Below are 15,720 nucleotides of genomic sequence, written 5' to 3'. Positions count from 1 at the left end.
TGCTCACTCACCCTACCACTCACTCACCCTACCGCCCACTCACCCACCCTACCACTCACTCACCCTACCGCCCACTCACCCTACCACTCACTCACCCTACCACTCACTCACTCACTCACACTCCCCCCCCCCCCCCCCCCGTGGGAGAGCCGTGTCGAGGTACCGCGAATCCCCGCCCGCAGGGAGGGGTCGGCACAGGCGGTGACACCGGCGGAGGAGCGCAGCGTGGCCGTGCCGGGGCCCGGCGTGACGCTCGGCGGCCTGCACGCGTTCTCGCGCTACCGCGTCACGCTCGGCGCCAGCACGCAGCGCGGGGAGGGCCTCGTGCGCAGCGCCGCCGTGGAGTTCACCACGCTGCCCGGCGGTACGGACGGTGACGCCGTCCGCCCCTCCCTCCCCCCGGCTCATTACTCCCCCACCACCCCCACCACCCCCACCACCCCCACCACCCCCACGAACCACGGTGATGGCCGGCGGGCACTCGGCATGTCCAGCTAACTAACTAGTAGCTATCTTCTTGGTTCTTTCGGTAAAGTCACGTAGAACCCTACTATATAGCTACTAGCTAGTAGATACTAGCTAGTAGCTATCTAGCTAGTAGCTATCTAGCTAGTAGCTAGATAGCTACTAGCTAGTAGCTATCTGGCTAGTAGCTATAGTATCTAGCTACTACCCAGATAGCTATCTGGCTAGTAGCTATCTAGCTACTAGTCAGATAGCTATCTGGCTAGTAGCTATCTAGCTACTAGTCAGATAGCTATCTGGGTAGTAGCTAGATAGCTACTAGCTAGTAGCTATCTGGCTAGTAGCTATCTAGCTACTAGCCAGATAGCTACTAGCTAGTAGCTCTCTGGCTAGTAGCTATCTAGCTACTAGCCAGATAGCTACTAGACAGATAGCTGACTACTAGCCAGATAGCTATCTGGATACTAGTCAGATAGCTATCTGGCTACTAGTCAGATAGCTACTAGCTAGCTATCTGACTAGTAGCTAGATAGCTATCTGGCTAGTAGCTATCTGGCTAGTAGTCAGCTATCTGTCTAGTAGCTATCTGGCTAGTCGCTAGATACTGTAGCTACTAGCCAGATAGCTACTAGCTAGTAGTATCTGGCTAGTAGCTAGTAACTAGATAGGTAGCAGCTGGATAGATAGTAGTTAGATAGCTACTATCTAGATAGCTATCTAGATAGCTACTATCTGGATAGCTATTAGCTCGTAGCTAGCTATCAGATGTGCAGGCAGTGAAATGTTGTGTTGGGCAGGTCTGCGCAACGGAACATCGTCACCATCATCATCGTCATCATCATCGTCACCATCATCGTCATCATCACCACCATCTTCACCATCATCGTCTCCTTCATCATCACCTTCATCATCACCACACCATCACCATCATCATCACCACCACCACCACCATCATAATCACCATCATCACCATGATCACCATCATCACCATCATCATCACCATGATCACCATCATCGTCACCCATCATAATCACAATCATAACCACCATCATCATCACCATGATCACCATCATCATCACCATGATCACCACCATCGTCAGTAGCAGCAGCAGCCATGGTCAATCCGCTGCTGGATGAAAGCCGGCCTAACCCACCACCAGTTTTCACGGTACGATGATGTGTGGTGCAGTATGATGGGATGTAGCTTCGTGTGGTGTGACGATGTGTGGTGCGGGATACTGTGTGGTGCAGTTTGATATGACTTGTGGTGCAGTATGACACGTGGTGTGGTATGACACGTGGTGTGGTATGACGCGTGGTGCGGTATGACATGTTGTGCGGTATGACATGTTGTGCGGTATAACACGTGGTGCGGTACGACGCGTGGTGCGGTATGACACGTGGTGTGGTATGACACGTGGTCGGTACGACATGTGGTGCGGTATGACGCGTGGTGTGGTATGACGCGTGGTGCGGTATGACATGTTGTGCGGTATGACACGTGGTGCGGTATGACACGTGGTGTGGTATGACGCGTGGTGCGGTATGACATGTTGTGCGGTACGACGCATGGTGCGGTATGACACGTGGTGTGGTATGACGCGTGGCTGGTACGACATGTGGTGCGTTATGACGCGTGGTGCGGTATGACGCGTGGTGCGGTATGACACGTTGTGCGGTACGACACGTGGTGCGGTGCGACATGTGGTGCGGTATGACGCGTGGTGGCGCACCCTCCCCCCCCCCTCGCTCCGTGCCCACAGTCCCCGAGGACCCCCCCCGCAACGTGAGCTACCGCGCGCTGAGCGCCACCTCCGTGGAGCTGCGCTGGGCTGCGCCACTGCACCCCAACGGGGCGCTGGTGCTCTACACGGTGCACTACCGCAGCAACGCCAGCGCGGAGCGCACGCTGGTGGGCACCGTCGCCGCTACCACCACCACCACCGCCACTACCGCCACCGCTACCGCCAATGCTACTGCCACTGCCGCCACCACCACCGCCGCGTTTTCCTCCGCCGTGTCTCCCCCATTTCTCCTCCCTGTGTCTCTCCCCCCTGTGTCTCTCTCCCCTGTGTCTCTCCCCGTGTCTCACCACCGTGACTCCCCCCGTGACTTCCCCCGCGTCTCCCTCCGTGTCTCTCCCTGTGTCTCACTACCCCGTGTTTACCCCCCCCCGTGTCTCCCCCCCCCCACCCCCCGTGTCCCCGGTAGAACGTGACGGCGTTCGGCGCGGAGGGGGGGTCTGCCGTGCTGGAGGGGCTCTCTCACCATGCTCGCTACGCCGTGTGGGTCACCGGCAGCACCGCGCTCGGAGATGGGGGCCAGCGCAGCGACACGCTCACCATCGACACTCCCGAGGGCGGTGCGCCGCTCGCTCACTTGCTCACACACTCACGTACTCACCCGCTTGCTCACCCGCTCGCTCGCACTGCCCGCTCACCTCGCTCACTCACTCAGCCACCCGCTCATCCGCCCGCTCGGACGCCCACTCACCTCGCTCGCTCGCTCACTCACTCACTCATGCACTTAGGCGCTCACTCGCCTCACTCACGCATACTCACCTCGCTCACCCCACGCGCTCAGATGCGCTCACGCCTCCCTCACGACTTTTTCTGCCCCACCACTCCTGTACTACCACCACCAACCCACACCACCACCACCACCACCCCTGTGCCACCAGCACTCCCGCAACCAGCACCACACCCACAGCACCCTCACACCACCGCCATTCCTGTACTGTGTGTGTGTCCGTGTGCGGGTGGCGTGCGCCGCACACACACTCGGTCGGAGACGAGGTGGTCGGGGGAGGCACCTTCCTCTCCTTTCACTGTCGTTGAGTTCACGCCACAAACTCGGGCCCCCCCCCCTCCCCCCTCTCACGACCACGCTGCCCCACGACCCGGCCCAGACACGACCCGGCCCGCGTTGCGCCGACGGCGTCGACCGGGACGGCCGACCGCTGTCGGGCGACGACGAGATGGGTCCGCTCCCAGAACCGGCAGCCCGGAGCTCCCAACTCTCCGCCACTTTTGTTCCCCTTCTCGAACTACTCACCAGAGGGTGCCAGGGGCCTCCCCCGCGAGATCCACCGTGACCCTTGCCCCAGTTCCTCCGCCCTGCCAGCACACACAGCCACGTACACGCTCAACGGCGTGTGCGCTAAGTGCCCACCAACAGTCAGCGCTGTGTCACTACACCAGCAACACCATCACCACAACCATTACTGTACCACCACCACCATTCCTGTACTACCACCACCATTCCTGTACCACCACCACCATTCCTGTACTACCACCATCACCCCCACCCCACCACCACCACCCCCACACCACCACCACCACCACCACCCCTACACCACCACCACCACCACCACCCCCTCCACACCACCACCATCCCCACACCACCACCACCCCCACACCACCACCACCACCACCCCCACATCACCATCCCCACCATCACCCCTACACCACCACCACCCCCACATCACCATCATCACCATCACCACCATCACCCCTACACCACCACCACCCCTACACCACAACCACCCCCACACCACCACCACCACCACACCACCACCACCACTCCCACACCACCACCACCCCCACACCACCACCACCCCCACACCACCACCACCACCGTGCTAATTGCCCCCCCCCCCCCCCCCGGCCCCGCAGTGCCAGGCTCCGCGGTGCTGGCACTCTCCGTGGTGCACCTGTCGCCGTCGCTGGTGCGGCTGTCGTGGCTGCCCCCGGCGGAGCCCAACGGCGCCATCGCCGCCTACTCGGTGGAGCTGCGGCAGGCGGGCCCGGCCTACGCCGGCGCCGGCGCCAGCGCCGAGCCCGGCGCCGCCGCCGGGGCCGACTCGGCGGCGATGAGGAGGAGCGCCTACAGCGTCGGCGCTCCGCCCCTGGCCGTGGACGGCCTGCTGCCGTTCACGGCCTACGCCGCGGCCGTGACGGCGCGCACCGGCGCCGGGCCGGGCCCCCCGGCGTCGCTCGCCTTCGTCACCAGCGAGGGAGGTGGGCGGCACTGTGGGGCGGGGGGGGGGGGGGTGGGGGGCGGGAGGGGCGTGGGGGAGGAGAAGTGGTGGGGTGTGGTGGGTGGGGGGGGAGGTGGGGAGGTGGTGGTTTTGGGGACACGGCACGGGACACCCCCCCCCAGGGTACCCCCCCCAGGGTACCCCCCCCAGGGTACCCCCCCCAAATATTATTTAGAGTGGGGGTGGTGGGGTGGGGTGGGACATTCTGAGGGACACGGGACCCCCCCAGGACCCCCCCAGGACCCCCCCAGGACCCCCACAAGACCCCCCCAGGACCCCCCCAGGACACCCCCAGGACACCTCCACGACACCCCCAGGACCCCCCCAGAACCCCCCCAGAACCCCCCCAGGACCCCCCAGGACACCCTCAGGACACCCCCAGTACCCCCCCAGAACCCCCCCAGGACCCCCCCCCTAATATTATTTAACGTGGCGGACGGCGGTGGGGGCGTCCCTGTCTCTGCACCGGCAGTGCCCGAGGACGGCGTCCGGGACCTGCGCTACGCCAACGTCACCGCGCGGTCGGTCAACGTGACGTGGTCGCCGCCGCTGCGGCCTAACGGGCGCCCGCTCTACCGGGTGGCCCTGCTGGGCCCCTTCTTCGGCAACGGCACCAACGGCGGCAACGGCACCGCGGCGCTGTCGGTGGGCGCCGGCGACGCCGCCGGCGGGCTGCTCCTGACGGGCCTCCGCAAGTATTCGCGCTACGAGCTGGAGGTGCACGTCACCACTGGGCAGGGCCACGCCGCCAACGGCAGCGGCGTGGCGCGGATCGACATCCTCACTGACGAGGACGGTGAGGAGCGGGGGGGGGGGAGGGGAGGAGGGGGGGAGGGAGGGGTGGAGGAGGGGAGGGGTGTGAGGGGAGGTGGAGGGGAGGGGTGGAGGAGGAGGGGGGGTGGCAGGGGAGGGGTGAGGAGGAGGGGTAGGAGGGGAGGGGAGGGAGGGGGTGGAGGTGGGGGGAGGAGGAGGGAGGGGTGGAGGAGGAGGGGTGAGGAGGAGGAGGGTGGGCAAGGAGGGAAGGGCGTGAGGTCAATGTCCGGTGAGGGGGGGGATGGAGGGGGATGGGGTGGACGTCTTTTGGCTCGATCAGAATCGCATCCAGGATCTTCACCGGCCGTCCCCTTCACGGAGGGCCCACGGGGGCCCTCCGTGAAGGGAGCGGCTCGGCCCGGCACGCCGTGACGACAAGTGGCGGTCCGTGGGTTCGCAGCGCCGGACTCGCCGCCGGCGTCTCCGGCGGCTCGGAGCGTGGGCCCCGGGGCCCTGGCGCTGTCGTGGGCCCCGCCGGCGCTGCCCAACGGCGTCGTGGTCGCCTACGAGATCGCGGTAGCGCCCGCCGACGCCGCCGCGCCGGGCGGGCGGCGCAACCTCACCGTGGCCGGCGACGCCGCCGGCGCCACCGTGGCCGGCCTGGCGCCCTCCACCGCGTACAACGTGTCGTTGGCGGCACGCACCAGCCGCGGCTCGGGGCCCGCCGTGGTGTTCGGAGCCGTCACGCAGGAGGGAGGTGAGCGCTGGAGCGTCGCTCGCGCGCTCACTCACACATACACTCACACATACACTCACACATACACTCACACATACACACACTCACTCACACATACACACACTCACTCACACATACATACACTCACACATACACTCACACATACACTCACACATACACTCACTCACACACTCATACACTCACTCATACACTCACATACTCACTCACTCACACATACACTCACACATACATACACTCACACATACACTCACACACACATACACTCACACATACACTCACTCACACTCTCATACACTCACTCATACACTCACATACTCACTCACTCACACATACACTCACTCACACATACACTCACACATACATTCACTCACACACACACTCACTCATACACTCACACATACACTCACTCACACATACATACACACACACTCACTCACACATACACTCACTCACACATACACTCATACACTCACTCACACACACACTCACTCACACTCACTCAATCACACATACACTCACTCACACACTCACTCACTCATACACTCATACACTCACACACTCACTCATACACTCACACACACTCGCTCACTCACACACACACTCACACACACTCACTCACACACACACTCACACATACACTCACTCACACATACACTCACTCACACACTCATACACACACTCACACATACACTCACTCACACATACACTCACACATAAACTTACTCACTCACACATACACTCACACACTCACACACACACTCACACATACACTCACTCACACACTCACACATACACACACTCACTCATACACAACAACAACCGCCATTCGCCACTAAGTGGCGGTGACGTCACCACGACGCTTGTGCCAGGCTATGTGCACCCTGACGCCACGTGAAGTGTCGAACGCCCGCTGGCAGGAGGTCACGGGACAGACCCAGGTGCCACGGGTCGACTGACTGAGATGACTGGCTGATGCACCACCTCTGCCCCCTACTGTGCCAACCTGCTGTGCTTCAGCCACCCGGCGCTCCGCTCGTTGTTGTGAGCGTCGCTCCTCCGCCCTCCGTTGTTGTTGGAGGGCGACTGCCTCCAACTGCCCAGTAGCGTCCTTCACGAGCCTCCTCCACAGAGGCCGATCTTGACACCGCTGGTACCAGTCATCGGCAAGTTCACTCAGCTCCACGTCCTCCTGTACCACATCACTCCATCTCTTCTCTAGCCCGTGCCGCGCTCGTTTGGCCCCATTGATCTGGCCGAACAAAAGCTGTTTCGGCATGCGGTGTCTGGGTATGTGGACTACATGACCCAGCCAATGCAGCCTTGCCTGCTGGGGGAGCTCACCGATGGGACTTTGTCCAGATCTTTCAAGGATTTGTGAACTCCTCACACAATCCAGCCTGGTTAAACCCAGAATGGATCGTAGGCAGGCCAGCCTAAATGTTTCGAACTGGCGAAGATGTTCTATTAGGGGGGGGGGGTCCACGTTTCGCAAGCATAGAGGAGGGAAAGACTGTGGCCGAGAAGACCTGAAGCTTCGTGCAGAGCGATAGACCAGGTAGCTTCCACACAGCATTACGCAACCGATGAAAAGATAATGCCGCTCGACTGATTTGGAGTGAGACCTCTGCTGTTAAACCGGAGCCGATTATGAGCACACTGCCCAAGTATGGGAAACTATCCACTTTCTCCACAATTGCCCCATCACCAATTGGGAGTTGTGGAGGTGGAGTGTCCGATGGTACAAAATATCCAGGCAGGTGCTTAGTTTTGGTGGGGCTGATGGTAAGGCCCCACCTCTTAATGGCACGCTCCAGGTTCAGCAGCAGTGCCTCCAACTCCTCCTCTGAGTGAGCGGCAATTACCAGATCGTTGGCATACATAACTTGGTTGACCAATAGGGAGCCATCCCTTGACCACACCCGGGCATTTATCAGCCTCCCATTGTATCTGTACCAGATGGAAATTCCTCCGGTACAGCTATTGAAGGCTTCACGAACAACTTGGTCAAAATAGATGTTAAATAATGTGGGAGCCGGAGGACATCCCTGTCGCATTAATACAACAACAACAACAACCGCCATTCGCCACTAAGTGGTGGTGACGTCACCACGATGCTTGTGCCATGCTATGTGCACCTTGAGGCCACGTGAAGTGTCGAATGCCCGCTGGCAGGAGGTCACGGGGCAGACCCAGGTGCCACGGGTCGACTGACTGAGATGACCGAGATGACTGGCTGATGCACCACCTGTGCCCCCTACTGTACCAACTTGCTGTGCTTTAGCCACCCGGCGCTCCGCTCGTTGTTGTGAGCGTCGCTCCTCCGCCCTCCGTTGTTGTTGGAGGGCGACTGCCTCCAACTGCCCAGTAGCGTCCTTCACGAGCCTCCTCCACAGAGGCCGATCTTGACACTGCTGGTACCAGGCATCGGCAAGTCCACTCAGCTCCACGTCCTTCTGTACCACATCACTCCATCTCTTCTCTAGCCCATGCCCAGCCAGTTTAGCTCCCTCGATCCGGCTGAACAAAAGCTGTTTGGGCATGCGGTGATTGGGCATGCGGGCTACATGGCCCAGCCAGCGCAGCCTTGCCTGCCGGAGGAGCCCACCGATGGCACTTTGCCTAGATCTTTCGAGGATTTGTGAGCTCATCACACAATCCAGCCTGGTTAAACCCAGGATTGATCGTAGGCAGGCCAGCCTAAATGTTTCTAACCGGCGAAGATGTTCCATTGGGGGGGTTCACGTTTTGCAAGCACACTCACTCGCACTCACCATCGCTGACACGCTCACACAAACACACTCGGGGTGGTGTCGAGGAACGAGCCGAGTGTCTTTGTTGTGTCTATGTCATTCTATGGTTGTCTGTGTAAGTCTGTGGTTGCCTATGCAAGTCTATGGGTCTCTATGCGAGTCTATGTGGGGAGCGGTGGTGTAGCGGCGAGCGCACTGCACTATGAACCCGGCGACTCGGGATCGATTCTCGCTCACGGCAACTGGTCATGGGCCTCCCCTAGGTCGACTCGGCCTCAAATAAGTACCTGGTGCGGTGTGTAAACATCGCCGCTGGGGAGACAAAGGCGTCCGGGCGTGGGTGTTGGTCACCCACCCCTTTGTGTGCCGTGCCGGCCTTCGTAGGTGCTGCTCGCTAACAGCACTTGTCCCCTACAGTCTGTTACAGACTACATGGGGGATCTTTGTCTTTGCTGTATAGGTGGTGCTCACTAACAGTACTTGCCCCGACAGTCTGTTGCAGGCTACACGGGGGATCTTTGTCTTTGCTGTATAGCTGCTGCTCGCTAACAGCACTTGCCCCTACATTCTGTTACACGCTACACGGGGGATCTTTGTCTTTGCTGTATAGGTGCTGCTCGCTAATAGCACTTGCCCTTACATTCTGTTACAGGCTACACGGGGGGTCTTTGGCTTTGATGAAGATTATGGTGGTTGTGGTGGCGGTGGTTGTGGCGGTGACGGTGGTTGTGGCGGTGACGGTGGTTATGGCGGTGACGGTGGTTGTGGCGGTGACGGTGGTTGTGGCGGTGACGGTGGTTGTGGCGGTGACGTTGGTTGTGGTGGTGGTGGTGGTGACGGTGGTTGTGGCGGTGACGGTGGTTGTGGCGGTGACGGTGGTTGTGGCGGTGACGGTGGTTGTGGCGGTGACGTTGGTTGTGGTGGTGGTTGTGGTGGTGACGGTGGTTGTGGCGGTGACGGTGGTTGTGGTGGTGACGGTGGTTGTGGTGGTGGCGGTGGTTGTGGTGGTGGCGGTGGTTGTTGTGGTGACGGTGGTTGTGGCGGTAGTGACTCCATTTCAGACCGGGAGCAATCGGACGGCCTCACCATTCTGGCAAATTGTCTGATGATGCTGGATATAATTACCAGCGACACGTCAAACATCATCTTGTAAATGACGTTGATTCACTCTTCAACACACTCAAGCAGTGAACTATTGTTTTTTTTTTGCAAACGTGACGCATTTTTGTTACTGTTGGGCCGTGTCGGGTGGTGGAGGGTTACGACGCATTTATAAATAACGCGGTCTAACCCCAAAGCAACCTTTATTACGAATAACATTGGTTGCGAAAGCCTACGTGCTAAACTGACGGTGGTTGTGTTGGCGGTGGTGGTGGCGGCGGCGGCGACGGTGACGGTGACGCTGGTAGCGGCGGCGGCGGTGACGCTGGTAGCGGCGGCGGCGGTGACGCTGGTAGCGGCGGCGGCGGTGACGCTGGTAGCGGCGGCGGCGGTGACGCTGGTAGCGGCGGCGGCGGTGACGCTGGTAGCGGCGGCGGCGGTGACTTCTGGTTGCGGTGGCGGCGGTGACGCTGGTAGTGCCCCTCTCCCCCCGCGCCCTCCCCCCTCCAACCCTCCGCTAGAACCGTCCCTGCCCCCACACTCGCCGCTGCTGTGGAACGTCTCCTCGACGTCGGCCTGGGTGCGGTGGGCCCCCTCGCCGGCGCCCAACGGCGCGGTGCTGCTCTACGGCGTCACCGTCACCGAGGACACCGGCGCCGCCCGGCAGAGCCGCACCCTGGTGAGCGCCGCACAGCGCCGGGCCCCCGGACTCGCGGAGGGGCGGCGGGAAAATTGCAGGTGGGAGGGTGGGGGGGGGGCGGTCCATTCCGAGGGCGGCTGCTATGACGCCGTGGGTATGACGAATGAACAAGGAACCAATTAAGCAATGCTGCTGATACTGATGATGATGATGCTGATGATGATCATGCTGCTGCTGCTGATGATGATGCTGATGATGATGCTGCTGCTGATGATGATACTGCTGCTACTGATGCTGCTGCTGATACTGCTGATGCTGCTGCTGATGTTGATGATGTTGATGATGCTGCTGATGATACTGCTGCTGCTGCTGATGCTGATGCTGCTGCTGATGCTGCTGCTGATGATGATGCTGCTGCTTGCTGATGATGATGCTGCTGCTGCTGCTGATGATGATGCTGCTGCTGCTGATGCTGCTGCTGCTGATGTTGCTGCTGCTGATGATGATGATATTGCCGCTGTGTAGAACACGACGGGAGCTGACCCCTGGGTGGAGCTCGTGGGCCTTCGGCCGTTCACCAACCACTCAGTGAGTGTGGCGGCCTTCACGGCCGCGGGCAACGGAGGGCTGAGCAGCACTCCCCTTGCCTTCACCACCGCCATGGCCGGTAAGTCGCCCCGCTGTGTCCCCCACGTGTCTCCCTAGCGTGTCCCCCACGTGTCTCCCACGTGTCCCCCACGTGTCGCCCTACCGTGTCTCCCTGCTGTGTCTCCCTACCGTGTCTCCCTACCGTGTCTCCCACGTGTCCCCCACGTGTCTCCCTAGCGTGTCCCCCACGTGTCTCCCTAGCGTGTCCCCCACGTGTCTCCCTACCGTGTCTCCCACGTGTCTCGCACGTGTCCCCCACGTGTCTCGCACGTGTCTCCCACGTGTCTCCCACGTGTCTCCTCACCGTGTCTCCCTACCGTGTCACCCACGTGTCTCCCACGTGTCTCCCACGTGTCTCCCTACCGTGTCACCCACGTGTCTCCCTACCGTGTCTCCCACGTGTCTCCCACGTGTCTCCCACGTGTCTCCTCACCGTGTCTCCCTACCGTGTCTCCCTGCTGCGTCTCGCTACCGTGTCTCCCACGTGTCTCGCACGTGTCGCCCACGTGTCTCCCACGTGTCTCCCTGCTGTGTCTCCCTACCGTGTCTCCCACGTGTCTCCCACGTGTCTCCCTACCGTGTCACCCACGTGTCTCCCCACTGTGTCTCCCCACTGTGTCTCCCCGCTGTGTCTCCCACGTGTCTCCCTACCGTGTCTCCCACGTGTCTCCCACGTGTCTCCCTACCGTGTCTCCCATGTGTCTCCCTATCGTGTCTTCCTACCGTGTCTCCCTACCGTGTCTCCCTACCGTGTCTCCCTACCGTGTCTCTCATGTGTCTCCCTGCTGTGTCTCCCTACCGTGTCTCTCTACCGTGTCACCCCGCGCGCATCACCCCATGTGTCACTCCACCCCCCCTGCGTCACTCCACCCCCGTGCGTCACTCCACCCCCCCGTGCGTCACTCCACCCCCGTGCGTCACTCCACCCCTCCCCCCCCGTGCGTCTCCGCGTAGCCCCCGGCCCCGTGCTCAACCTGAGCTGCGCCGCCTCGAGTTGGCACGAGGTGTCCGCGACGTGGTCGGCGCCGGCCCAGCCCAACGGGCCGCTCTCCGGCTACCGCCTCTCGCTGGCGGCAGCGGCGTCGGCGGCGTTGGCGGTGGAGCGGCTGGTGCCGCCGGCGGGGCTCTCCGCGCTGTGGGACCGCCTCCCGGCGGACACGGAGGTCCACGTCACCGTCGCCGCCTACAACCCCGCCGGCCTGGGGAGCAACCGCAGCTGCGTGGCGCGCACGGAGGCCGAGCAAGGTGGGCCAACGGGCCACCTGGCAACTGGGCAACCTGGCAACCTGGCAACTTGGGAACCTGGGAACCAGGCAACCTGAAACCAGGCAACCAGGCAAACTGGCAACCTGGCAACCTGGCAGCCTGGGAACCAGGCAACCAGGCAACCAGACAACCTAGGAACCAAGCAACCTGGGAACCAGGCAACCTGGAAACCAGGCATGCAGGCAACCAGCCAGCCGGGTAACTGGCCAATTGGGCAACCAGGCAATTAGGCAACCAAGCAACCATACAAATGGGCAACTGGGAAACTGGGCAACCGAGCAAGCAGGCAACTGAGCAACCAGGCAACTGGGTAGCCGGGCAACTGGGCAACCAGTCAACTAGGCAACGGAGAAACTGGGCATCCAGCCAATCGGGCAACCGGCCAATGAACCAGGTAATCGGATGACTGGGCAGCCAGGCATTGAAGCAAACGGGCAATGGATTCTGTCGTGACCATTGTGTTGATTGTGAACCACCCCCCACCTGCCCCGCCCCCCCCCACCGCCCCCCACCCCCCATCCCCCCCATCCCCCCACCCCCCCATCCCCCCACCCCCCCCCCGACTCCCCTCCACCCCCCCCGTTTTAGTCCCCGGCGCCCCATTGCCCCCGCAGCTGCTGGCGCTGGGCGCCACGTGGGCGGCGCTGAGCTGGCGCGCCCCGGCCCTGCTGCCGGGCCGGCTGGCGCGCTACTCCGTGTCGTGGGAGCTGCGCTCGGCGGCGTGCGCCGGCTGGGAGCCCGCGGCGGCCTGCGCCGAGGCGGCCGGCGGCGCCGACGCGCTGCCGGCCGCCCGCACGGAGCTGCGCGTGGACGGCCTGCGCCCGTACCGCTGGTACCGCTTCCGAGTGGCGGCCGCCACCGGCGCGGGCCTGGGTCCGGCGTCCGAGTGGAGCGCGGCGCGCACGGCCGTGGGAGGTGAGTGCGCTCGGGCGCCCACCGCGCCCACCGCGCCACCGCGCCCACCGCGCACGGTGCATCGCGCCGTAGGTTGGCCAGGCCGCGCCTCGCCAGGCCGAAGCACGTCGCGGCACCATGACCTAACCGGACCGCTTGCCGGGCTTGCCGGGCTTGCTGGGCTTGCCGGGCTGTGCCACCGTGACCGCGGCGCAGTGCGGCGCTCCGACCGCACGGCACCAGCCAAAAGTGTTTCTCACCAAAACCACCACACCGTGATTCCGTGGCCAAGGCGTAGAACCGTCACCCGGGTCAGTGCCAGGGTCAAGGTTAGGGTCAGTGTTAGGGTCAGGTTTGGAGTTAGGGTCAGGGTTCAGGGCAGAGTCAGGGTCATGGGCAAGGTTAGGGTCAGGGTCATAGTCAAGGTTAGGGTCATGGTCAAGGTTAGGGTCAAGGTTAGGGTCAGGGTCAAGGTTAGGGTCAGGGTCATGGTTCGGGTTGGGCTCGATGTCAGGCTTGTGGGTCGAGCCGGTTGCACCATCGTGTGTGATTGGGTCAGGGTTCGGGTCAGGGTCATGGTTCAGGTCGGGGTCAGGGTTCAGGTCAGGGTCATGGTTAGGTTCAGGGCCAGCGTTAAGATCAGCATCAGGGTTATAGTCAGGGTCAGGGTCAGGGTTCGGGTCGTGCCGGCCGTCGTGGGAGCTGGGCTCAGGCTCGGCGTGGCCGGCGCTGTGACCGGGCCGGCTCTCGTCTGTCACCCCGGCAGCCCCCGGCATGGCGCCAGTGAACGTGACGGCGGTGGCCGTGGCCGCCGACGCCATCATGGTGTCCTGGGGGGAGCCCCCCACGCTGGCGGGGCCCACCTTCTACTTGGTGCAGGTGGGTCACCGCCATCACCACCATCTCATCATCACCGCCATCTCATCATCATCACCATCATCATCATCACCATCATCACCATCATCACCATCATCATAACCATCATCACCACCATCTCATCATCACCACCATCATCATCATCGCCATCATCATCATCGCCATCATCATCATCATCACCATCATCATCACCATCATCATCACCATCATCATCACCACCATCATCACCACCATCTCATCATCACCACCATCTCATCATCACCACCATCATCACCATCATCACCATCATCATCATCACCGCCATCATCATCACCGCCATCATCAACACCATCACCATCATCACCATCATCAACACCATCTCATCATCACCACCATCATCATCATCATCGCCATCACCATCATCGCCACCATCATCGCCATCATCATCACCATCATCATCATCATCATCGCCATCATCATCACCATCATCATCACCATCATCATCATCATCACCATCATCACCACCACCATCACCACCAGCATAATCATCATCATCATCACCACCAGAATTATCACCACCACCATCATCACCATCATCATCATGACCATCATCATAACCACCATCATCACCACCACCATCATCACCACCACCATCATCATCACCATCATCATCATCACCATCACCACCAGCATAATCATCACCATCACCACCAGCATAATCATCATCATCACCACCATAATCATCACCATCATCACCATCATCACCACCATCATCACCATCATCACCATCATCATCAACACCACCAGCATCATCATCATCATCACCACCAGAATCATCATCACCACCACCATCACCACCAGCATAATCATCATCATCACCACCATAATCATCACCATCATCACCATCATCACCACCATCATCACCATCATCATCAACACCACCAGCATCATCATCATCATCACCACCAGAATCATCATCACCACCACCATCACCACCAGCATCATCATCATCATCACCACCAGAATCATCACCATCATCACCATCATCACCACCATCATCACCATCATCACCATCCTCACCACCATCACCACCACCTTCCTCATCGTCCAGGTGGGTCACGCCATGCACACCAAACACCATTAGGGCCGACATCAAAACCATCATCACCCACCACCATCCGGTGTCGGGGAGACGTTTGCCCGTCGTTCCGCGTCACGCCCTGAGAGTCGCAACGCGTCGCCCTCGGCCGCGTCTCTCGCCACTCGATCCCTCGACGGGCCGTCGACGGGGGCCCCACGGGGGAAGCGACGAACCGATTGACCGCCGGCTCATCCACCTCAACAAGGCGCCCCCCCCCCACCCCCCCCGCCTCCACCACCCTCCACTACTTCACCTCCACGCATCCATCACGGCGGCGCCCATCAGCGTGACGGTGCCAGATCCATCCCTCCGTCTCACCGCCGGTCTCACCGCCGTGGCCGCCGCCGCCGCCGCCGCCCGCGGTGTCGGGCGTCGCGTTACGGCGCCGCGCCCAACACTGTCGCCGCGTGC

General features: G+C 61.2%; 1 protein-coding gene across 2 annotated transcripts in view; it reads left to right on the top strand.

Annotated features, from left to right (window-relative positions):
- Positions 1–15,720, top strand: part of LOC116956418 (phosphatidylinositol phosphatase PTPRQ) — a 70,008-nt gene that overhangs the window by 8,901 nt on the left and 45,387 nt on the right. For both annotated transcript variants that reach the window (XM_076054253.1, XM_076054254.1), the window contains exons 6-16: positions 183–364; positions 2,229–2,377; positions 2,677–2,827; positions 4,140–4,484; positions 4,977–5,300; positions 5,718–6,014; positions 10,387–10,544; positions 11,031–11,172; positions 12,108–12,398; positions 13,008–13,334; positions 14,080–14,192. In XM_076054253.1, coding sequence (XP_075910368.1) covers positions 183–364; positions 2,229–2,377; positions 2,677–2,827; positions 4,140–4,484; positions 4,977–5,300; positions 5,718–6,014; positions 10,387–10,544; positions 11,031–11,172; positions 12,108–12,398; positions 13,008–13,334; positions 14,080–14,192 — 2,479 coding nt within the window. The remainder of the gene's footprint in view (positions 1–182; positions 365–2,228; positions 2,378–2,676; positions 2,828–4,139; positions 4,485–4,976; positions 5,301–5,717; positions 6,015–10,386; positions 10,545–11,030; positions 11,173–12,107; positions 12,399–13,007; positions 13,335–14,079; positions 14,193–15,720) is intronic.

Source organism: Petromyzon marinus, chromosome 65 (assembly GCF_048934315.1).
Source record: "Petromyzon marinus isolate PM22_M1 ecotype Great Lakes invasive population chromosome 65, UKy_Petmar_22M1.pri1.0, whole genome shotgun sequence".
NCBI lineage: Eukaryota > Metazoa > Chordata > Hyperoartia > Petromyzontiformes > Petromyzontidae > Petromyzon > Petromyzon marinus.
Note: the sequence above shows the minus strand (reverse complement) of the source record. Positions and strands in the feature narration are given on the sequence as shown.